This window comes from Leptonotus elevatus, chromosome 13 (genome assembly GCF_054856555.1).
Source record: "Leptonotus elevatus isolate MCC_2025b chromosome 13, RoL_Lele_1.0, whole genome shotgun sequence".
NCBI classification, from domain to species: Eukaryota; Metazoa; Chordata; class Actinopteri; order Syngnathiformes; family Syngnathidae; genus Leptonotus; species Leptonotus elevatus.
In genome coordinates, this window is record NC_141251.1 from 13303713 (window position 1) to 13328275 (window position 24563).

Here is a 24563-nt window from a genome sequence, read left to right on the forward strand (position 1 = left end):
TGTTCCGATACCATTTTTTGGCCCCCGATACCCAGCTTTGCAGTATCAGCCGATGCCGATGCCGATACCATAACGATACCTACGTTTTTTTTTCTTAACATGAAAAAGCTGTCCTGCCATTGGTTCAGAGCATTCAAGGGCCAATAGGATATGTTAGCGCGGCATGCAGTGAACATGTCACAAATCAGTGAATGTCGTGCATGAGCAAGACCCAAAATGCTGCATCCAAAGTCCTATATTAGCGTCAGAATTAATGGTATTGGAATGTTACTTGTTAGTACTCACCAATACCGATACCACTGTTTTAATGCAGAATCGGGGCCTCTGTCGATACCAGTATTGGTATCGGAACAACACTAGTTGTGTTATTCTCAAGAAGACCGACGTGTGACTAACATTGTAGTGGCCAAACACGGTTCCAGGCGGCGTAGATTCTAAAATTATTTCCTCCCAGGCCCAGTGTTTTATATTATTTTAATACTCTTTGATTCATTTTATTGATTTTTTTGAATATATGAAATATGTGTTTTGTTTTTTTATTTTTTAAATGAGTGAAAATTGCCATTCATTTCATGTAATTTGAAGGAAAAGTTCTATATCAAAATATAAAATTGTGTCCATAACGCACAGCAGCAAGACAACACAGATGGAATGATGGGCACGTAAGCATTAGAGAAAACAAATCACCTCTCTGTAAAAAAAAAAATTCTCATGTACGATGTGCTGACACCAAAGTCCCGATAAACATTGCTAACAAAAGTCAACAAGTGAAGCTGGTCGACTTGCGTAGTATGTGTTTTGTAATGCTTATGTGTGGGTGGTGAGAAAATAACGCAGCTGTTGAAACAATGCTCCGGTTTTCTCTGTATGCAGTTGAAGCACCAATCTTGAGGAATATAAATAAGAATAGATTTTTAAATTTTGTTTGTTAATAATAATAATGCATCAGATTTATATAGCGCTTTTCTAGACACTCAAAACGCTTTACAGTGGATACATTATTCATGCACTCACACATTCACACTGGTGGTGGTAAGCTACTTTAGTAGCCACAGCTGCCCTGGGGCAGGCTGACGGAAGGGTGGCTGCCAGTGTGCGCCTACAGCCCCGCCGACCACCACCAAACATTCGCAACATTCATACACCAGTGTGAGTAGCACTGGAGGGGATGCATGTGCCTTGCTCAAGGACCCGACGACACACGACTTGGGGAGAGCGGTGATCGAACAGCCAACTTCTAGTTACTGGACGGCCGTCTCTACTCTCTACCCCTGAGCCACGGCCGCCACTGTTACTTACGTACCATAGTAGTTCAAGTGTTTGAAATGGCTTTAGATCAGATTTGATGTGTAGGCTTTCGTACGACAGCGTCTCTGGCACAGTTTCTTTTTTTTGGGGGGGGTGGGGGGTTGGCTTGTAGAGGTACACTCAGTTGTGCTATAAAAACGTTAATAGGTGACATTTAAGTCCGTTGATGAAGACTGAAGGGAAACATTATTTTAGCCACATCACTCATTCTTAACTTGATAAAATGGGATACAGAATTGTCATTAATATTGTCAATGTATTTAAATCATATCACCAAAGGACTTGACATCTTCTTTTGATCAGAAAATAAACTCATGTGCAGGATGACCTCTGCAGCCTTCTAGTTATGGGGAAATCCCTGCTCCATGCTATATCTCTTTGCCTGAAGAATCTGTTGGCTGCCATAATTTGACACCCAGAAAAGGTTGAAGGTGACTCAGTGTTAGATGGCTCCCTGTGAGTCTAGTGTGAAATATGGGCCCACTTTGAAATGTTTATTCCCCTCCACAAAAAAAAGAAAGAAACAACAACTCAAGCAACAGTGTTTATGATTGTAAATTGTCAGTAACATCTGCAGTTAATTGTAGATGAGCTTAGTATCAGTGAGCTTTGATAAAATGCCTTATTGCAGTATTCTAAAGTTGACTTGCTCTAAAGACGAGGGATGTAACGATATCCAAACATGTGGATACTGGCGATACAAAAAAATAGGTAACAATATTGTAAAAAAAAGAAAATACCTCATACTGAACCCCCCCCCCCACACACACACACACACACACACACACACACACTATTGTTATTGTACATTACAGCAATGAAAAATATTATAAAAAATATATTGCATATATAAATATTATATATATATATATATATTGAGGCACTTACTTGCTAATGCAAGCACACATTGAGTTCCTACACATATTGACTCTGTTCACAAGCATATTACGTTCCCCTTCATCTGACCATTAGCATGGATTTTAAACATAGAAGGGCCAAAACGTGCCTTGTTAAAATTTAACTGCACTAAAAAACTAGCCAGCAGAGGGTGCTAGAACTGCACAAATGGAAATCAACCCGACTTTTTTAACAGATGTGCTGCTTTTAATATCGTGACATGACGACGACGATATATTGTGGCAGTTTTAATATCGTGATGTCACGATATTGTCATTTTCGTTAAATCCCTAATAAAGACAAAACTAGCCAGTTTTTCTCAATAGCGCAAGAAAAAGAACCACTGTGCCAACTGCCAAGCTCAAACACAGACTTCTTGCACTTACTCCGGCACGACATTCCGAAAATGGCTTGTCACTGATGTTCCTTGTTCAACTCGATACTTTTGTCCACTGCGCTTTTCAGTACATGCAGGAGCTTGGGAAAGTACAAACAAAGCAAAATTTCAAGAGTTGAGAGAGATTATCCAAAGTCAGACTACTTGTGTTCGTTCTCACGTAAGCAGACCGCAAACTCATAGCTTTGACAAGACCATCATTAGAGGTACCACAAAGAAGTCGTTGCAGAGACAAATAGCCACTGTGGACAGATAACAGTCAGTCCTATAAAATATGATTTTTAAAGCCTGTTTCTCCAAGCTTTACTATACCCATTTGGCACAGTTTCTGTTATAAAATGTAATAATTTATTCCCTTGCCAAGGGTTACTCGTGACAACAGTGAATCCCAAGGTCCCCTTGTGCTAAAAAATGATGAGTCAACCTCTACATTGGTGGCTACTTTAGAGTGAAATGTACGTGTTTGTATGTGTATGTGTGTCTCTTGAAGCTGTCTGACATGCTGAAAGCTCTTCCAGATAGTGATGGGCTTCTCTTTCCGGTGGGGCCACGCCTTCACAAAAGCTTCCATGTTCTCACTCTCTGGTCATCAGTTGCACTTTATTGTAAAACTATGCAAGATATGTAAAATGTATAGGCAGTTTATTTAAGCATAGGCTTTGTTTTGTACCGTCTTGATGTGTCAATCGATTAATTGATAAGTCAAATTAATTGAAATTAACCATTTTATCCATCGTATAATCGTTGAGAGCCATAGTTTAACTTAAAATACAGTAGTCGAAATCCTCAGATTTGAGCCTCTTAACAATAATTAGGTGATTTCTGTAGACCTTCATGAAAGGATATTGATGACTTTATTCCATCAAAAATAATTTTGTAAAACAAATTCACATTAAAAAACAAATATGTTTTGTATTTGATTACACATCATGTGTAATTCTTCTTGTGTATTTAGTTTTACATTAAGCAGTGTCATTAAATAGGGACGGCAGAACCACATACACTATGCACTTGCTACACAAATGACATTGTGCATTTAGGGTACTTTCACAACGTCTGGACTGGAACTTGTAAACACACTGCACCGTTCTGCACATATTCAAAATATTTTTCTCCTAATTTCTAAAATGAATACAAATAAATAGAATTTGCAGTTGTTTAGCTTTCACCTATATTTCCGCTGATCTTTACATATTTTTAAGTTTTTGCTGTGGTATCATTTCAGTATTGGTATCAAGGTACTTTATGCAGGATTGCAGATACAGTATTGAAGTCAACATGGCATCGTTGACCACTAGTCTTGAATGTAGTGCAGCTTCTGACACTGTACCAACCTTTTTGATGGATTTTAAGAGCTTCCACCCCTGGCAGACAGACCCAAGATGTTGTATGGAGAACCTGGCTGCAATATTGGTAGAAAATTACATTTACCTATAAACAGAAATCAACTTTGAATCCTCCTTCCACGGTACTCTGCAGTATGAATGTTGCTTTTTGCTTTCTTTCCATACAATGCCGTTGTAACGGAAAAGAGGGCAGTTCCCTGCAGACTAATCAGAACATGCTTCAAAAGTGTGTCTGGATCAACCATCCACAAAAGTATCAAAGCATTACCACCACTTTGACTGACAAGGGCTCAGTTTACCCCGACACACCTGGTACAATCCATGTTGCCAGGCATTTATGACCTTTTACTTTAACACGAACAAAGGCTAGCCAAAACACCCACACTAAAAACAGTTAGGTCAAAAATGGACAAATCCACAACAGTACTTGGGTCAATTTGACCCAACTTTGTAAACTAACTTCTTTTTTTTTAATTTAATTAGGTCATTTTGTATTCAACAACCCAAAACTGGGTTTGGTCCAATTGACCCGAGTAGTGAATTGGTCAATTTATGACCCAACTGCCTTTACACACATACATTTAGTTAAAATTGTCTGTGCACATGCCCTGGGCCTTATGTAACATGAATGCAGCAAAAGTTGGATGAGAATCCTCGTCCCAGAGAAAGCTGACATAAGGAAAAGAGCATGTCTGTGTCTTGGTGTGGGACTCGAGCAGAGCGCTTATGTGCAGCTGCTGACGACAAGAGAATATTTTTAAGTCCAAAATTTGTTGCCAGGGTTCCTCAGAGTGAAGAAAAGGAGGGACTTCTCTGAAAAGTTTGAACATCACTAGTCAAGCTAGTTACAGGTGGTGTCACCAATCCCTATATTGATGATTTAAATGATGATGAGTGCGAATTGCATAGACTATTTAATAAAATCATAGAAAAACTTTAATTGCATATTAATTTGGAAGTTTTTATTGCAGTTTTAGTTTATTCTCATTTTACTTTGTCACTAATTTATATTCTGGTAGTTCTTTCCAGTTATATTTAGTTGAGTTTTCACGAATTCAAGTAATTTTTTGTTTTGTGAGCTTGTGGCTTTTTTTTGTTTTGTTGCCGGCAAAATGACTTTATAAACCTCGCACATAGCAATGGTATTAGCATGCTACTGTTCTCTAGAGAGAATGTAGCTGTCAATGTGTTGTGCGGAAATCTGAATTCCCCAAAATACATTAAAATTGATGTCTGGCATATTCGAACCAGAATCATTAACTTTTTAATGGACTAAAGTAATCCAAATGGTTTGTTTTGTTTTATTTTATTCCCAAAAGAAACATTTCTGATAAATCCCAGCTGGAGTTATTGTATTTACTACTATTTGGTCTGATGGATGGCTTGCACCTGTTTTGCTTCTGAAGTTATGCAGCTTTTCCACCCTTGTTGCTGCCAGTGTGATGGAATGTGTGGAATGTACTTGGCGAGTTATCAGGCCGACATCATGTTGATCGTGGTGTTGTGGTGGATAGCTGTGAGTTAACTGTGCTCAATGAAAGAAAGCTTGTGTGCCTTGTAAATAAGGGATTTACACCAGCCCCATTTCCTCCTACAGTTTCAATGGGTCACAATGTGTTGAAGCCCCAAGGCCATATGAGTAGCCTCTTGAAATCCTGGATAATGGAGTAAACTCAATCCTTGTCAGACTGCAATTTACTGTTTTGACTGTGTTGTGCTTGATCAATGGACTCTTTATTAGTAAAGTCCTTATTGTCAGTCTCACTGATGACTGGAACTGAAACTCGTTTGGGTTTCAGTGGTGTCAAAAGTAGGGATGTCCCGATCACACTTTTTTGGACCCGAGTCCAAGTCACTTCATTTTGAGATCGCCCGATTCCGAGTCCCGATCCGATATTTCGGCATTTTATTGAGGAAAAATGTTTTTGTGTTTTTTGTTGGTGTTTTGTGTGTGTGTGTGTGTTTTTAATTTTTTTTAACTACCCCCAACACCTTTTTATATGGTGAGTGGACAGTGGTTAAACTAAGTAAAACATTTAACCCCCCTTTTTTGGCACATCTATGAGTTACTCAAAGGGATATTATTAACCAGTATATACATTTTTCACAAGAGCTTGATTTTTGAGAACCCAGTGAAGCCGTTTTAAAAATTGATGGGCTAACCTAATGTTGTTTTACATTAGGAAGAAAAAAATACAGTATTATATGTGCGTGAAACAAGCTAACTTCACAACAAACAAAAGGCTGCATTTTGCATTTATTTATTTTTACCTGAACTGGACTCAACTTCAGATTTAAAAGTTATTTAAAAAATAACCTCATATATTTATCCGAATCCTGATCGGGAGACAACGTCCGATTCCGATCGAGTCAGCAACCACGTGATCGGGCCCGATTTCTGATCACATGATCGGATCGGGACATCCCTAGTCAAAAGTAATTAATTAATCACGATTTTAATCATCATGTAGTCGTTTAGAGCCACTGTTTAACTTGAAATGTAATTTAATTTCAGCCTCTCAAAAGCAATTCTTATCTGATTTATGTAGTCTTTAACTCTTTGGAAAACACTGACCGAACCAGTGAGTGTTTGTGAGTACATCAATCCCTAGTTGTTGTTTAGTTGTTTTTGTTTTCTAATCACTAAAGAATACCAAATAAACAACAATCATTGGTTAATAAATAATCCAGGGCAAAGTGTTTTTGTCATTCACTTTAATGCAATCTAAACTTTTATCTGATGTAATAGTCAAGTCTAAAAAAAAAATTATAGTGACAGCCTTAATAATGACTAATATGCTAGAGTCCCACATTAGGATTGACATGCAAAAGTGCAGAATCCTGTTCTTACCTTGTTTTAACAGAATTGTCTGTCTGGTGCTTATTGTCCTCTGTAGCCATTAGCCTTTCACCTGTACACACCATCCTTTGCCCATTTCTGAAAAAAAACCACACACTCTAGATGGATGCCCCGTTCTACGTGTCCCTCACTCGGACACACTGAGGAGCTCTTATCCCACAGCCCAATAATGCAGTCAGTGTGAGGCCAGGATTAAAAGCTTCCTGTGTCTCTTTACAGCCTTAGTTGACTCATTACATTCTTTCTAAGGTTAATGTTTGATCAGGGTGTAGATGGCAAGCCAGACATTCACAGAGCTTCACTCTTCTCACTCTCTGGCACAACAGAACACTAGAGGTCTTCGTGCAAGTGCTTCATGTTGATAAGGAAGTGGACGGTTGATATTGTGTCTCCCTTTGTTTGGAATCATCTCACATATTAAGAATGACATGACATTTGGTGAAAATAGTTCCACAAAAAGCTAAAATAAAATAGCAAAATAACGTGTGGGTTTTGAACACCTCGGTTTCTTTTGATATCGTTACACTTTTGTGAGGCAGTTGTGTTTACTGATATTTGAGTTGAAGCCTGAGAGCATTAATTTTGGCGCCTTACACTTCTAAATTATTCACTCTTCCTTTTCCATATACACTAAAATCCTAATAATAGCAATGTGACAAGATTTCCCCTAAATCACAGTCTGTCAAAATGCAATGTCTGGCTGGAATGGCCACTTCTACCTCTACGTGGGTGTATCATTTTAGTACATGTATTTTCCACTCGTTGCACCTGCTTGCGAAATCAACCTTTTCTAAGTTCAATTACGACATGAAAATTCAGTGATGCCCGGCTTGAAAGCTATAAAAGATACATGTGCATCGAATTATACCGAATGGAATCAGCCACTTTAAAATATATGAAGATACACATCAAATCATCTTTGATTGGTGGTGTATCTTTGAAGGAAATGGCACATTTACAGTAACGAAAAGTTAATTCATATGTACGTAAAATAACAACAAGAAACTCCATGCATTATATTGTATCAAACTGAGCCGTATCATATTTAAGTGAATTTTAATCCTACTAAATCTCACTGAACCGAATCAAATCATTCTACTTAGTTTAAAATCAAACTGTATATCGTGATATGCTCTGAATCAGGGTTTTTTTTTTCCGAGATATTCATCCCTACAAACTACTGAATCTTTGGTTTTTGCTGTTAAATTAGCTCTCACAATGTCTCCCAAGAAAAGGAAAACTGATGGCTTTTACGTTAGGAAGCAATTTTTTCTATCTTCTAAAAATTACAATAGAAACAAAGAAGGAAGTCGTGGCGTCATACAAGGATGGTGTTCTTTTGTGAGCTAATAGCATCTTTCTCAATGCCCCAAAGTGCTTAATAAACTTGCACACACAAAGACAAGTTTAAAAAAATAAATAACAATCAAGCCTTGCAGCAAGGCAGTGCAGTCCCTCTGTGGAAGATAATAATGGCTAGCTTACCAGCAGTCTTAAGTCACTGTGCGCCCAGGATCCTCATTCGGCCACGGTACAAGAGCTCACTGGTAGTGTTAATGAGGCTTCAAGATTTAAATAAATCCTGTTAGTCTCACTGTGTCATTACATATTGTTTACATTCTCCGTGGTTACTTCCATCATTGTGGGATGTGATGTCATGCTGATTAGGGCATCTAAGATCACTCTTCGACAAAGACACAGGAATTGTGCTATCCGTTCCACACAACTCGTATGTAAACCCAACAACACAGGTGCTTTAATACATCATCCCTGAACACAGCATTGTTTACATTTCCTATGACTACTTGTGTCTTGGCAAGCAGCCAGAGGTGCAGGCTTTTCCTAGTGGTGTCTTACAGTCACTACCACAATGTATGTTATTTATATCCGGCATCAACCACATCTGATGCAAAACCCAAACCAGATAAACAGAAACTCATACATCAAATGATTTCTAGGGTTTGGCATTGAGAATCGAGTGGAACCGGGACTAACATTCCGATTCTCCCGGAATCGTTCAGATTGTAAAATGTTGGTGCTAAATTTTGATAACCTAGTTTGCCGCATGAAAGTCACCGAACACAAACAAAGAAGAACCAATAGGAAATGTGTGTGTGTGTTTGTGTGCGGCGCTCACTAACTGGCGCGTTGGACGCGAACGAACCAGCAGGAAGTGTGTGCTTGATTCTTGAGAGATGTGATAGTGGATACATCGCGGCACAAATAAAAATTTGTGTCTGAACTTTGCAATAATAATAATACAAATAATAACAACTAAATAAATAAATTATAAAGCCAGTTTTCTGCTTATTGCAATACATCATTAAATAACAAAGAAGGTTGCCTCTAACTTCAGTTTACAACACTTAGCCTGGTGCCACACCACCGCACAAAAGTCTTAATTGTAAAAGCCAATAGCCAATACCAATATTGAGGCAATTATAGTATACACTAGACTGGCAAGCCACACCCACTTTCTTGTCTAGACAGGCGTCCATAGACAGCGATTTGGCACCGGCCCAAAACAGGCCGGCCAATCAAATTTGTCTATTTGCTTGACGTCGTCTTCGCTAACGCTGTTCGAATATCAAAACGGAGTGACTCATGACGCCATGAACCTTCAGGTTTTTCCCGCAACCACATAAGTCATTCTTCACTACTGTCTCTCTTCGGCTAGTAGCCATGTTGGATTTTTACTCTCTCTCTCACAAAAAAAAGAAAAAGACTTCAACGAGTCGCTTTTCTGACCTCACGTCCGCTCTTCGCTCATTGGTTCATTCCACTGTCTGTTAGCTTAGGTTTGCCCCGCCTGATGTGACTGCAAGCCGCAGAGTGAGTCTGGATTTCCAGGCTAAGACAGTATACACAGCATATACAATGTGTATACACATGCAACATATGTTTATGTAGACTGCTCCTCAAATGCGAATTTTGATTGGCTTAATTATGTTGAAAATGAAACAGTCAGAACATTAAGATGATTGTTGTCAGTGCAGGATGCATTTGAATGCTTGCAACTCATTGTGAAGTAAGCAAATGTGATGAATACGGAATTTTAGACTGCATATGTGAGTGGTGGATTTGATTTTTTTTCTCCTGAAGAGCAGTGGTTAGTAGGCGTGGTAAGTCTAACTTTAGCATTATTTTAGGAAAACTAACTTTCAGATTGAACAGGGCAGTTATGAGTTTGTATGCAAAGAGCTGTGGATGTTTAGAATGCTGCTTCCAATGTGCGGCAGACTGAAGTGCAGTCATGACTCATTGTTGCGGGCTACAGCAGCTCCGCTTGCTGTCCGTGTGAGCTCGTCATCCAGCCCACTCAAACTCTCACCATTCTCTGCATATACATTCCAATGCTGGAATTCTATTTCGTTCCCTCTGGAAAGCTAGCACAAAGTTAGCAAAAAAGTGACAAGTTCCTATCCTGCCATTGCTTGTTCCTGCCCATTTTTCCTCCAGTATCCAAAATAAGCTTCATTACCATGTCATCTTTCTTTTCTTGAACAGGTAACTGCACCTCAACCTAAGTCCACATTGCAAAATCTTGCCTATGAAAAATGTTGAATGTTTGGCACAAGCCTCACGTTTGTGAAAACAACAGTATATGTTTTTTTTTTGAGGAACTTTTAACACTGGTTAACAAGCTGATTTTTATACATGTTGCGCTGGCCATATAGGAATTATGCTTCATCAGTGCAGGCTAGAGATGGACATTTGACTAAATTCAATGATAAAGTTTATAGAAAATTATCAGCATTAGACATAAATTTAGACAGCATTATAAACATAATCGATGAATTATCAATGAATGTAATCAAATTAATTAAATTACCACAAGATGTTTTTTGTTCTTGTGAACACACAAAACCGAGTGCTAAGGGGTGAGGCTGAGACAGTTTTGAGATTGGCTAACTTAAAGGAAGCCATCCATCCATCATTTATCTGTACTCCGTCTCCAAATCTATTTCATCTACTTAATCATACCAGTCTTAACTTTTAAGCAATTTTGAGTTTACAACAGTTCTGTGAGGTCATTTGTTGTAAATATGGGCAAACGTTATTGTGACTTTCTGCTTTTCATACCAAGCCACTCTCATGATTTGTTTGACACAGTTTTAGCAAGGCTTCCCATTTTGTATTTCAATAATGTAGCAACCGGGCCTCCTTTGAACACTCATTTTTTCCCACCGAAGTAATCACATAAACACCTTAAACAGGCCAAAAGAAGCATAATTATCACCCAGTGTTAAGAGGCACTCATGGTTTCTCCAAAGATCAAATTTAACATATAACATGGGACTTCACAGATACGCATATGTCAGTAATCCGATTAATTTATGCACGTCAACGTCATCAGTATAGCAGCTCAAGCTGCCTGCATGCTTAAGAGACAGTTTGTGTAAAGTGAAAATATTTTTTGAGAACAGTGTGGCGGGTTGTTGTGTAGGAGTGTTAGTAGGTTAGATTAAAATAGAATGCAACCGTTTTTTTCCTATTATTTCCCTTCCTGCCACGCATATTGATTTGACATAGTCCTATTTCAGTCTCAACAAAAGTAGCTACTCTCTGATGTGCTGTAGCCTTGCGAAGGTTAACATCAAGTCTTTTTTCTTATTTCAAGAAAGAACATTTTATCACAAGGATGCCAGCAAACCAAGGCTTTGTATGTTTTTCTATACTTCTTTATAATTTCATTTATTTTTGTGTTTCCAGGCACAAATCGCTTTCCTACAAGGAGAGAGGAAAGGCCAGGAAAATCTCAAGAAAGATCTTGTGAGGAGGATCAAAATGTTGGAATATGCACTGAAGCAAGAGAGGTGAGTGCCATCACTACTGCGATTTCAGGCCTCCCACTAACGTTTGCATCTTTTCTTTGCTCCGAAAATACCTTTCTGCTCAGAGAAATGTGAGAAAGATGTGGTAGAAATCATCAGTCAACATCTCCGGAGGTGTCATGCATTCGAGTGTTTTAATCAGTAAGATGTATTTGTGACAAGAATGCTCGCATTTTAAGAGAGCATACAGTCACAAGCCATTCACATTGCACATATACAAATACAATGTCAGCAGAAACAGCAGTGGTGTGAGAGTCTCCTGGGTCTGGTTGTCTGATGTCTTAGGGAACATGTTGGCAAAAAAAAAAAAAGCCACGTTGGCATGTCTTAAAACGCTAAAAATGAGGACAAGAATGGAGAATTCTTTCTCCAGCCAAAATGAGGTCAACGCCATTCGCCATAGCTTTCTCTTGTTGGAAAGATTTTCATTGTTTTCATTCTTTCATGCACCAGCTCATCACCATCTCACTTGTAAAAAACTGTGTTCCCAGGGAACTTTTTTTTGCCATACTAGAATGTGTAATTGCACATCCACTACAATAGGTGGCAGTAGCGCTCAAATTCTTAGTGTGTGCAAGGAGCATTAGCTCATCTGCAGAGGCGTATTTACAGCAATTTTTTAGACAAATGATTATTAGTCGCGGCAGAGAGTTGGGGAGGTGCAAAATATTGTCACCTTCCTGGGGGCGTGCAACAAAAGGCCTAGTTAGAAGACATTAGGCAGTCCCCTTAGTGTTGCCCAGGCCACAATTTTGATTTGAACTCATTCAATGAAAAATTGTAATCGCCTGACGGGCCTAATTAAAAAAACAAATATTAAAAATAAAAGGGCATTTAATCGTAATTAATCGCATGATAATTGTATATCTGTTATAAATGTACAATAAAAAATTCTAGGTTTTCATAAAAAATGAAATGAAATGAAAAAAATGTTAAACTAATAGAAATAGAAATACTTCACATGAATGTTTGACGTCACATGAATTTTTGACGTCAATAGTCGTCAATGGCAGTGAATGAGTTAAATAATGTAGTCACAAGTGGTCCAGACTACCTCAAGACCGTCCGATCCTCTCCTACCCGTCTGTCTCCTGAATGTCTTAAGTATGTCTTGAGCTGTCAAGTTTTGATCAGTCTCTGTGGATTCTACCATCTTCTTAAGTGTGAACAGTTTGAATACAGCAAAGGACGAGAGCGGCGCTGATTTCCTCAGCAAGATCAGGTGTCAGTTATACCTTCCCTTCCCTTACGCTCCAGTGTGAGGAACTTCATTGGGCAATCTTTCAAGCGTGAGATTGTCCTCTAGCTCTTTTTCATGCGTATTTATCTACGTTTCCCTTGCGAGAGAGCACACGACTGCCTCAGGAACAACGCTTGTAACCCAGAATTACTACCACTTCCCGCTGGTTGCTAAGCAACCATTCACATCACCAAGAACATCTCAAAAGTAGTGTGAGATTTTCATGAGGGGAGCATCCTCTGGATGCGGGCTGAAGTCACGAGCTTGGAGCATGTGTGAATTGAAAGATCTTAGAGAACTCTTTGTACCGAGTCTCATCTGCTGATACATTTGCATCTAGTGGTGATAATCAGAGTTGGGTTTTTTTTATCACTTTCTAAATGTATCATACTGCAATACTAGCAAATTGAATGAATTAAGAGTGACAGCAATGTGATAACAAGTAGCATTGTCTTTTTTTGTACATACTACAGAATTTGAAATTATGACTAAATTATATTTATTTGATAGTCTGAAAAATGAAAATGCAGAGTTAAGGTTTGTCACTTTTCATTGAGTTTTTATGCAAATTTGTCTAATCAACCATGTTTGTTTATCTGTACACCTCCTCTATTTGTTTTACTTTCAGAGCAAAGTACCATAAGTTAAAATACGGGACAGAGTTAAGTCAAGGTGACATAAAACCTCCAAGCTACGATTCCGGTAAGTTCGCAGTCACGTCCACCTGCTCTTCTGAATAACTGTTATTGTTGTGTTCGCATACCTTTCATGACATCACCGTTTGCACGTCAAGGCTTCATTCATGTCAGATCTTGTTTGTCTCCATAGTTTCCTTCTGTGTTCTTTCGTGACTAATGAAATGGTGCATTATGCATGCCATCGTTAATACAATGCTTGGTGTAAATACTATTTATTAACTACTATTTTGCAAAGGAGTATTTTGAATTTATGACCTGCTCTTTTCAACACACATTTAAAGCTATATAATAATGCTTTTCACTTCTAGGGCTGGATATTGCCAACAACCTCACGATACAATGCGTATCATGATACAATACGTATCACGATACATGGCCTTCAACGAAATACGTATCCCGATATTTTCTGTTACTTAACATATATTTTTATGAAAACAGTCATCTATACACAAATTATATTTTTATTATACCTCATGGCATTTTTTTTTTCTTATTCCAATATTAGCAGCGCTTACGGTAAACAGCGCCGTGCCTTGTCGAAATGTGTGCGCACTGCACAGCAAGGAGCAGCTTTCATAGATACGCCGGGAAACTTTATAAATCAATGTGCAGTTTCTATTTCTGACACCTCCACCACCTATATTCTGGTATCTGTTTTTAAAGCACTCCCTTAGCAGTGTAAAATAAATTGCAAAGAAATTCTATTTAAATGTTGTTTTGCTATTCAGATTTAGAAGTAACAATCAAAAGCAACTTCAAAAAGTGGTCTACACCCTGCAATGGTTACCATCCAATCGCAGGTGACATAAAGACAAACAACCAGTCCCACTCACATTCTCACCTATGAAGAATTTAAAGTCTTGAATAAACCTAACATGCATGTTTTGGGAATGTAGGAGGAAGCAACGAAGGAATGTGGGAGGGAAGAAAACCCAGACAAATTCAGGGAGAGCATGCAGACTCCGCACAAGAAGGCGGGTGCAGAACTGAGATGTTATTCCAGAACCGCAATACTGTGAGGCAGATTAGCTAACCTTGATTTCGCCGGCATTTCAATTAGACTTATTTCCGCAAAGTAGCTGAAAGCTTAAATTCCAAATCACTCTTTAACTTCGGCGTGCTAATTAAACGGCAATAGCACTTAAAGCTTTGTTTTCTCCAGTTTAAACACAAAAAGTAATGTCGTATGGGTGGATCTTTTGATTGCTCTCTCATGTTCAAGTCCTTTGCCATCATAAAGTCATATTTTGATAGTTCCATCTCCTATTTCCTCATCTATTTTCATGAGGACTGTTCAAAGCTCCCAAGCCCTTGAAGTGTTGAATGCAGGCGGGAGATGAAGGAAGAGGTGTTAGGCGGTGGAGGTGGGTGGCGAGGGTTGAGGCGAGTGGGAAGTGTTGCTCATATGGTGACACAGCTGCCCATCGTTCACCTTCCTGACATGTGACCCACTTCTTCAGCAACTTGCATTATTTGGCACCGCGACCCCAGCCACTGTGGCACACCTGTGTCAGCCATCCAAATGTCATTAACATGCGTCTGGGCCACGTTAGAGTCCCAGCTGACTCAGAAGTGGAGTGTGAGCATAGATGAATATCACGCTGAGCTTTGAGTCCTATCATTGTATTTAATAGAGCGACATAGTGAATGTGCGCTGTTCTGGATACAGCCTGCCACAAGCACATCGTTGCACTATGGCATAAAACAAAGGCCTACTTAAAAAAATTAAATACAATGTTGGCCATACTGTGCTTATAAGTCTTCAAATGTCAAATATGCTTGTACAAGCATCAATATCAACAAGTAGATATTCATTAAAACAATACAGTCTCAAGTTAATCAATATTTCAATTCTATATAGTTCCATTAGTTGGTTGATAAATTCTGTTGACATACTGAAGATCTGATAGCTGAAAATGTGTAGTTGCTAGAATGCGGTGAACAATGTTGCGGTGGAGTTTATAGAGTAAATATTTTGAGTTGTGCTGATTTGTGTCCTTGTCTTCTCCTCCAGACGATACCAATGAGAACGACACTTCTGGATCGCTGAACAATCAGCTGTCCTGGAAACAAGGCCGGCAGCTCCTCAGGCAGTAAGAACACATTCATATATATTTTCATCATCATTTATTTGACTACAAAACATGACTCATAATTTGGATTACCTGGCTGTGCGGAATGTTTCCTGGTGCATGTGTATGGCTGACTTGATGCAAATTACAATTGGCGCATGATGGTGTACAAGATGGTGTCTTTGTCAGCAGTAATGAGGCCCAAAAATGTGGACAGGAGCTCCCCCACATGGGCAAGATCAGCCATTACCTGCTGTTTTTTTTTTTTTTTAAGAAGACACACACACACACACACACACATATATATAATATAATATAATATAATATAATATAAACCGATACGACCAAAATGTACATTGCATTGTCATCTTGCCTAAGATGGTGTTAATCAGATTTGTGCTCAACGAGGCACAGTAGCAAGAATCTTGTTCATCAATGTCCTTGCAGTATTTTTTTGTTGTCAACATCCTTGTTCTCCCATGAATAGTGTTATGTATGCACTATTGTTCTTTTTTAGGTACCTTCAGGAGGTTGGCTACACTGACACCATCTTAGATGTGAAGTCACAGCGCGTCCGAGCACTACTAGGACTAGCCGGTGATGGAAGTGGGAAGACGGTTGAACGTATGAGTACGGAGCCTTTGGTAAATGGGACAGACACGTCAACAAAGGGCATGGGGACTAGAGGGTAAGTTTAAGTCAGAGCCGTATCCATTCCAGCAATCCCGCATCCATTCATATTAAACCACTGTCCCTCCCCACCATCTAAGTCCTCTTGTTTCTCATGAGAAGCTGCTATAGATATTCAGTAGTATTAGTTGTAGCCTCAGCTACATTAATGGTATAAACATGGTTTCTGATAACTTCATTGTAAATCACATTGCAAACAGTCAGTCTTAAAACAGTTATGTGTTTATGGATTAATTCATAACAGGAAAACGGAGCTCTCTGAAACAAGCGCCGTACTAGAGGCCTTCAAGTTCATCGAGAATCAGGAGGCTGAGTTCAGTGATGAAGACGATGAAGAGGATAGTGAGGGGAAGGAGAGGACTAATGTGGAGTCCAGAACGGTAAACGAATAGCCTCTCTTCACTTGCTAAGAAAGCATATCTTAACAGAATTTATCTTTCTGCGTGTTCCCTCCAGATCATTCGGAAGAAGCCGTCGTCATCAACGCCGCCAGCCAGTATGGACATTAGTGAAGACCCAGACACAGAAGACGCACTTAAGGGCTTTGACTTCTTATCAAGTCCTGACGAGATGGACATCTCACCAGAGTGCAGAGGGACAGGGGATGGCACTGACTGGGGTGAGTCTACTGAAGCTGGCAGCATAATCAACATAAAGGTCTGCTAATGGAATGCTAATTGCTTCAATGTATTGACTATAACGATGCGACTATTCTCTTAGTTTGTTAGTTTTTCCCCCTAACACTTTTCATTCATCTGTCTTGTGTACATAAATCACAACCAATAGAGTTAATCTCATATTGTGTGATGTCATCCACTCTGTGTTCCCGTAGCCAGTTTGTGACTAGATTGTGTCTGACATCCTGTGTGTTTAATCAGTCTAACGTTTACGTCTTCCACTTGTCCTCAGATTAAAGCCAGAACAAAATGGGCTCAATATAATTCTGAGCTATTTCTTTGTATAAGGACTCCCGGGTTGTGCCAGTGTTCTGGATTTCTTGGCATTTAAGCTTTGCTTGCAACCAAAACCGATCTTTGTGGCCTTTATAGGCGAGTTATAAGGCATCTAAATTTAGCATGTTTATATTTATACTGTAGTTGCGGACATATATGTAAACACTGAACAGTCTGCAACTAGTGGTCTGCAATGTTTATTTTGTCATTTCTGATCTTCAAAGACACACAGTGAAAAGTTCAATGGAAATGTAGAGTTAATCCCAACAAAACGCAAATTCTTAGTTTGAAGTGTGTCTGCACGTAGCGTCTTCTAAATCCTACACACTGGTTCTTTAACTTATGGGCGTCCAATAATAAAATGATCAGTTTGTGACAAAGGTCTTTGATGATAGAAAAGTCAAAATATCCAAATTAAAAAAAAATCACAGCATGCAAAGAATCCTCCACATGCTGTCTACTGTGAACGTTAAGAAACCTCCAGAGTAGAAGAGACAGACTGGAGAGACAGCTCTGTAAATCCTCCACCCTGCCAGGCCTTTTGGGGCTCACCACTTGGCAGTTCCTCAACAGCCTCTCGGTTTGGTTTTGTCCCCCCTGTGTAGACAAGGACGAGCACGGTCCCATTTCTGAGGCCTGGGACGTGGACCCGGGCTTGATAACCAAACTCAAGGAGCAGTACAGAAAGGAGCGCAAGGGGAAAAAGGGGGTGAAGAGTAAGTCCTGCCAGGCATCGCTGCCGCCCTTCTCTCTTCGTAGAGCCTCACTTTCTTGAGTTCAGTCCAAAAGCTCCAATCGAATGCCCTTTACTTGGCTTTGCTCTGACCTATTCTTGTCTGTTATTTCATCCTGATTGGTTTCTGTTCACTGTGCTGCACATTCCAAATTTGTCTCCTTCCCTTTTACTCGCTCACTTCATGTTTTCCTGTTCCACTCGAATGTCACATCCATCTGAGTATCAAATCATCTCCACAGTCTGTGTCAGAACTGCTTTCTGCATCGCCATTACCATCATCGCGGTTTGACCGCTTTGATGTTTTTGTACTGTTGCAGCGCTTCACAATTTGGTCTTCATTGTCTATTTCACTCCGCAGTTTTTTGCTAGCTGTGATTGAATAAACAAATTAAGGCCAATCACGTTCTACCTCATTTCATTCAATGCTACTTTTATTACTTCTCTGGTTTTAATACCGATTAGTTTCAGTCTTCACTCTGTAGCAGAGGACAAGTAAGACTAAGAAGATGCAATTTGAAGCTGTAGGTCTGGATTCAGACTTCGTGTTGTGTTGTATTGTGCATTTATTTATTTATTTTTTCAATTTAAGTTCTCAGGATGTTTTGATAACATGTCTTTGGACTCAAAATCAAGTATGATCACATTTTACACAAACTATTTCTTGTCTTGCTGAAATTAGCCTGTTTTGAGTTTCACCCTACCCCATATACTGCAGGGCCAATGGCGGTTGTGGATTCCGTTACCATGACGACCAGGAAGAAGCTAGTTGGTTGAACGAGGCTAGCTGCTTCTACTTGCGGCAGTGCAGCACAAGTGTGGAAAAAATTGCCACTGTACAGACAATAAATGAATAGTTTAGTTACTGTGTAACTGTTAATTAGCCCGACTGTTACAAAAAAGTCATCTGGCAGAAATTGAAACTCAAAGACACATTTTCAGAAATTAGCAGCTAGTTAAAGATTTAATTGGTGATTTAATTCAAACACTTGATGCTTATGCAGGCTCTCCTGAATACAAGCAATTTAAAAGTCAATTTTGTTTTTATAGCATATCCCCATTAATTGAAATGTATACGGTACCAATTTTGTTTTTGACTCCCATTCACACAAGTCTACATTTAATGATAAAAGTACCTCAACCACCTTCCTTCCTTTTGAATTAAGGACTGTGTTGCTGACTTCCATTCTTTCTCTTCTGCATCCCTTATTTTGATTGCCTTCCAATTCTGCATTTCCTTCCTTTTCATGTTTTATTTCTTTACACTCTGTGTTTCCACTCATGTCTCTTGTTTAACATTCTTGGTGGGATGCTTTAAACAGGACCCAACCGGTCCAAGCTCCAAGACATGCTGGCTAATCTGAGGGATGCCGAGGACGTGTCCCACATGCAGCCTCCATCCACCGCCCAATCCCGACCCAATGTGGTCCGCTTCAACGAGCACGACGGCGGCCGAACAGATGAAGGTCAGCGAGTCTTAATAAGTATTTTAGTTTCTACATGTCAGTCATGTATCAGCCTGCCTGTAATTGTCTTCACCATTGTGATGACTCTAGCTCTGGGTTTATTTCTAGTGGAGGTGCTGACCTTCCCGCCCACCTCAGGGAAGTCGTTCATTATGGGCTCAGATGAGGCCATGGAGAGTGAGCTGGGCTTGGGCGAGCTGGCCGGGCTCACTGTAGCCAACGAGGCCGACAGCCTGGCGTACGAAGTGAGTAGGAGGGAGCCAAAAATCCCACAAGGCCATCATTCTGGCCAGAACTATTTCTGAGTATGTGATGATTGGAGTTTAGAGTGTAAGACACTGGCCGTGTTCCTCTAATGTACAGAGAGATATCGTATAGCAAAATTTCGCAAACATGTCAAGCTTCTATTTTTGCTTGCAGAGAAATAGCTTTGATGGTTCATATGTGGAAATGCTCAGAAAGTTGGTGTTCTTATGCTTAATGAATACCTTTATACATTTTCCCCAGATTCTCTACCTTTTTCTTTTTGCAGTCTATTTAAAGAAATATAGCTGCTGTGCTTTTCCTTGGACACTCATGGCATGTTTGTGCAGCAATTTCGGGATTGTTGATAGATTTGCGAGTTAATTTGATACTAATTGACTCATCTAGTACAGTCGTATGACTCTGCATCCTACCAGCTTTATCCCATGTCATGGGTCAGTAGAGTGGTCGTCTCCCATCCGTAAGGTTGTGGGTTTGATCCTCACCCCTGGTGACCATGTCAAAGTGTCCTTGAGCAAGTCACTGAACCCCGATTTGCTCCCAATGGACCTGGCACTGCCCTGCATGGCAGGACTCGACCATTGGTGTGTGAATGGGTGTATGTGAGGCATTGTAAAGCACTTTGGGCATTATATGGTGTAGTTAAAGCGCTATATAAAAAGCAGTCCATTTACCATTTACCAAGTTTACACGAGCTTGAACAAAATCCCTTTTTTTTTTTTAATTCATTGAATTTTTACACTACATCCTGTTCCTGACTGGAGACTCTTTCGTCAGATTGGCAACAATAAAGATGCCATGCGAAAAACCTGGAATCCTAAATTTACCCTGCGGAGCCATTTTGACGGGATTCGAGCCCTGACCTTCCATCCCGTGGAGCCCGTCCTGGTCACTGCCTCAGAGGATCACACGCTCAAGATGTGGAATCTTCAAAAGACGACTCCAGCCAAAAAGTAAGAGAACATGACATGCTGGAGAAAGTCACTCGTGAATGTGTGAAGATGGTTTGTTTCCACCGGGTTGACGCAGTCATCTGCAGGGAATTGTTCTCACTCATGAAAGTGAGTTCGCAGCACAGCTCTGCCACACGCCCACACACAGTCGACTGGGAGTCATTCAGAGTAAACACTTCAGGATCAGTGCCGCTTGTTAATCTTCAGTTTTAGAATGTCAAGAGATCATCGATTCTCAGGAACATTCTGGATGTTTTTTGTCAGGAGCATTCAGAAGAACACCAATATTTTCTTTATATTTTTAATTTATGTTTTTCAACCATATTTTCTTTCAATAGTTTCATGTGACAAAATATTGACATCTTATTTTTTTTCTATTTCAGTTTTTAATGACTCATACAAGTGAATGTCACAAAAATAATTTGGTGTATGGTGACCAATAAATATATTTTTTTTTTAGGAGTACATCTTTAGACGTGGAGCCAATCTACACGTTCAGGGCCCACAGGTACAAACAGTGCCCTCAATCAAAAATGTGTTTTTAGTGTTGACAAACATTTTAATAGCTGATCATACTGTACCACACAAGGGGGGCTGTGTTGAGTGTGGTCATGAGCAGCTCTGGGGAGCAGTGTTTCAGCGGAGGAGTGGACGGCACCATCCAATGCTGGAACACGCCCAATCCCAACATCGACCCCTACGATTCCTATGGTAACGCCGGCATGAATTTTGTAATGAAATAGATACATACGCCAATCGAGCTTCAGTGGATTTAATGAGCTTGCGGTGCACGACAGACTCTTCAGTGCTACGCGGGGAGCTTTGCGGACACACAGACTCCGTTTGGGGCTTAGTGTACAGCAGTACACACCAGCGCCTCCTCTCCTGCTCGGCTGATGGGACCGTGAGACTGTGGGATGCCAACAGCACTTCCCCCGCCCTCGCAGTATTCAACGAAAATAAAAGTAATCATTCCACTCCCGTAACTGCAAGTCATCAGTTACTGCCTGCTTTTGTGTAACCCGCGGGTGCTTATGTTTGCATCAGAGATGGGAGTTCCCTCATCGGTGGACCTGGTCTGCAGTGAACCGGCTCACCTGGTCACCTCCTTCACCAACGGGGAGATCGGCCTCTTCAACATGGAGACGAGTCAACTCGTCCTCAGCTTGGAGTCCAATTCGGAGCAAGGTCTGTTTGGAAATGGTGTTAAAGCTGAACATCATTTGTATCCACAGAAGATACATATGTTGAGTTTCTCATCTTGAAAGACCATTTTTTCTATCTATTTGATACTTTTTCATATTAAAGTGTAGTTAATATCTCAACATGGGCCAAAAGTGATGCTTAAATTATGCTGAACATGGGACATTTTACACCTTGTGTTTTCACATGCATGTACATTTGATTTGACCATTGTATTGACCACTGACAGTTTAGTTCCGGGGGTAACAGAGTCATTTTTTGGCGGCCCACGTTGTAGTTACGGCTCCCTCAGAGGGCCGTCATATGTTGTTGTATTTTACGCAAAACTAATCTACAACAAATTGATGGCTTACTGGTTTTGAAATCAAAAGTCAAGGATAATCGTTTTTTTCGAGTTACTGTATTAAAATAAAAGAAGCAAAATCTCAACATTATTATTTATTACACATGACAATTTGAAATTTTGGTACAGCAAGGATCAATCATCAAAGTTGACACACATGGTTTGCTTTCGCGGGCCACATAAAAAGAGTTGGCGGCCCGGATCTGGCCCCCGGGCCTTGAGTTTAACACATGTAGTTTAGTTCAACAACTATTATATAAAATTTTACAATTTATTAATAGTGCGATTAATCTGCGTTAATTCATGATAAATGCGACAATTTTTTTGTGATGAATCAGTTAACGCTTTAACTTTGACAGCACTCATTTAAAATGAAACGGATTTATACTTTTTTGGGAGCAAATGAGTTAAGTATCTGTATTTGGTATCAGCGATTAGTGAAGGGTTGAGTACTCTCAATGCTATCTATCTGGGGGGGGGGGGGGAGTGGTATAAAACACCACCATTTGCATTTCAACACTAATGTGAGTTTATTGTTGCTAACAACTAGGTCCTCCCATTCACATCAACAAGATCCTCAGCCACCCAACGCTGCCCATCACCATCACAGCACAGGAGGACAGACACATCAAGTTCTACGACAACAACACTGGCAAACTGATCCACTCGATGGTAGCCCACCTGGATGCCGTCACCAGCTTAGCTGTTGACCCCAACGGACTGTATCTCATGTCAGGCAGTAAGTGTCTCAACTGGCGGTTAACAGAAATAATCACGTTTACAGATTGCAGCACAGTATTGAGTCGTTTTGATTCTGACAACTTTTGTCCAGGTCACGACTGCTCCATCCGCCTGTGGAACCTGGAGAGCAAAACGTGCATCCAAGAGTTCACGGCTCACCGAAAGAAATTTGAAGAGTCCATTCACGATGTGGCTTTTCATCCGTCAAAATGCTACATCGCCAGCGCCGGGGCGGACGCTCTCGCCAAGGTGTTCGTATGACGCAGTGCGGCGTCTCTCCCCGTAGCCCCCTCCCCCGACTCCGCCTCCACTGATCAGGGACCAATTGAGGCACAGGAGGGGAACAGACCTTCAGGCACGGGTCCAATCCCACCCCCCACTGGTTTCCTATCGGACCGGCAGACGCTGTAGCTGCTAACAGGCCGGGGAACTCCACGTGAAGGTCGGGCTGGGAGAACTGTCCTTCTGCCCCCCCCCGCTCCCCCTCATTAGCATCCAGGCAGGCCTGGGTGTGACCGCTCACAGCGCCCTACAGCTACTCAGAATTCACCTCCGCAACCAGGAGGCTCAGGACAAGCGAGGGGAATAAAGAAACACGGTTCCGAACCGCATTTTTGCTCCCCGACGTCAGCCCGCACCCCTCAGCCCTTCTCCTGCCCATCAACGGACCCCCTACAAAGATCAGGTTTTGTGTTGTCGGTCCACGTTCACTTCCCCTTCGCTTCCCGGACTGACTCCGCTTGCTGGCCTGCCTTGATTTTCCTTGTTGACAAATGTGCCTTTGCTTTAAAAGGCCTTGGAAATGTTCTTTTAACAAGCTTGTTTTGGGGGAGTGGGGGGGAGGGACCGGCAGAGAAACGGATTTGGTTGACACAGTGTTGCTGATTTTAATATTGGTTGTAAAATGACAAATGCTTATAATAAACAAAATATATATTCAGTCTTAAAATTAACTGTGCAGTGTGAATTTGAGTGCTCCTTTTTGATAAATGTATTTGGGGAATCAGTTTTGTGCTTTTCCAGGCAAAGATGATAGTGTGACGCAGAGCAGATACACGATATGGTCTGCTTGGTAGATTATTGTACACTTGACAAGTAAGATTAGCCTACAAATATTTGTGTCTAAAGTAAACCTTTTTGGTTATACTATTATAATTCAAAGTTGGTTATCGGTGTCCATTTTAGGAATAACTAATTGAGTTTGGCCAGTTTGCTCTTGTTCCAATTGAATGGCTTGTACTGTTTGTAGTTCCCCCTCCCTACCGGACATGCTTGATTACGACGTGATGTGTCATGTCCATTTATTGGCAGTAGTCCAGTGTTTAGCAGGAACTTAGTGCAGTACTTTAGGACTCTTTGACGTAACACGTTCGCCATCTAACACGGAGTGAGCTGACATGTCCTGCATATTCTAATCCTACTGTAAAATGTGAGGAGACTTCCCTAGGGTTTGAATCAGTGCAGCGTCCAACGAGCCATTTTCTCATTCACTGGTTTGTAAATCAAAGCAATGTTCAAAATAAAACCTGCTGTAAACTATTCACTTGGCTCCGATGTCAGTCAT

General features: G+C 40.4%; 1 protein-coding gene and 1 long non-coding RNA gene across 3 annotated transcripts in view; one reads left to right on the forward strand and one right to left on the reverse strand.

Annotated features, from left to right (window-relative positions):
• LOC147163898 (uncharacterized) overlaps window positions 1-8377 on the reverse strand; it is an 18928-nt gene extending 10551 nt beyond the window's left edge. The window contains exons 1-2 of one of the 2 annotated variants that reach the window (XR_015096785.1): window positions 8294-8377; window positions 6800-6886 (exon numbers count right to left, since the gene is read on the reverse strand). This is a non-coding gene — a long non-coding RNA (uncharacterized LOC147163898). Of the gene's footprint in view, window positions 1-6799; window positions 7001-8293 lie in introns of those variants that run through there. The other variant, XR_015096784.1, reaches the window with a different exon arrangement.
• LOC147163899 (striatin-like) overlaps window positions 1-24540 on the forward strand; it is a 27437-nt gene extending 2897 nt beyond the window's left edge. Inside the window, exons 2-17 of the mRNA XM_086092225.1 lie at window positions 11522-11625; window positions 13512-13585; window positions 15596-15674; window positions 16171-16341; window positions 16588-16723; window positions 16800-16962; window positions 17902-18012; window positions 19352-19495; window positions 19604-19740; window positions 20537-20712; window positions 21173-21220; window positions 21302-21423; window positions 21510-21677; window positions 21760-21900; window positions 22809-22997; window positions 23091-24540. Coding sequence (XP_085948351.1) covers window positions 11522-11625; window positions 13512-13585; window positions 15596-15674; window positions 16171-16341; window positions 16588-16723; window positions 16800-16962; window positions 17902-18012; window positions 19352-19495; window positions 19604-19740; window positions 20537-20712; window positions 21173-21220; window positions 21302-21423; window positions 21510-21677; window positions 21760-21900; window positions 22809-22997; window positions 23091-23260 — 2133 coding nt within the window. The 3' untranslated portion in view covers window positions 23261-24540. The remainder of the gene's footprint in view (window positions 1-11521; window positions 11626-13511; window positions 13586-15595; window positions 15675-16170; window positions 16342-16587; window positions 16724-16799; window positions 16963-17901; window positions 18013-19351; window positions 19496-19603; window positions 19741-20536; window positions 20713-21172; window positions 21221-21301; window positions 21424-21509; window positions 21678-21759; window positions 21901-22808; window positions 22998-23090) is intronic.
• Window positions 24541-24563: the final 23 nt, after the last annotated feature.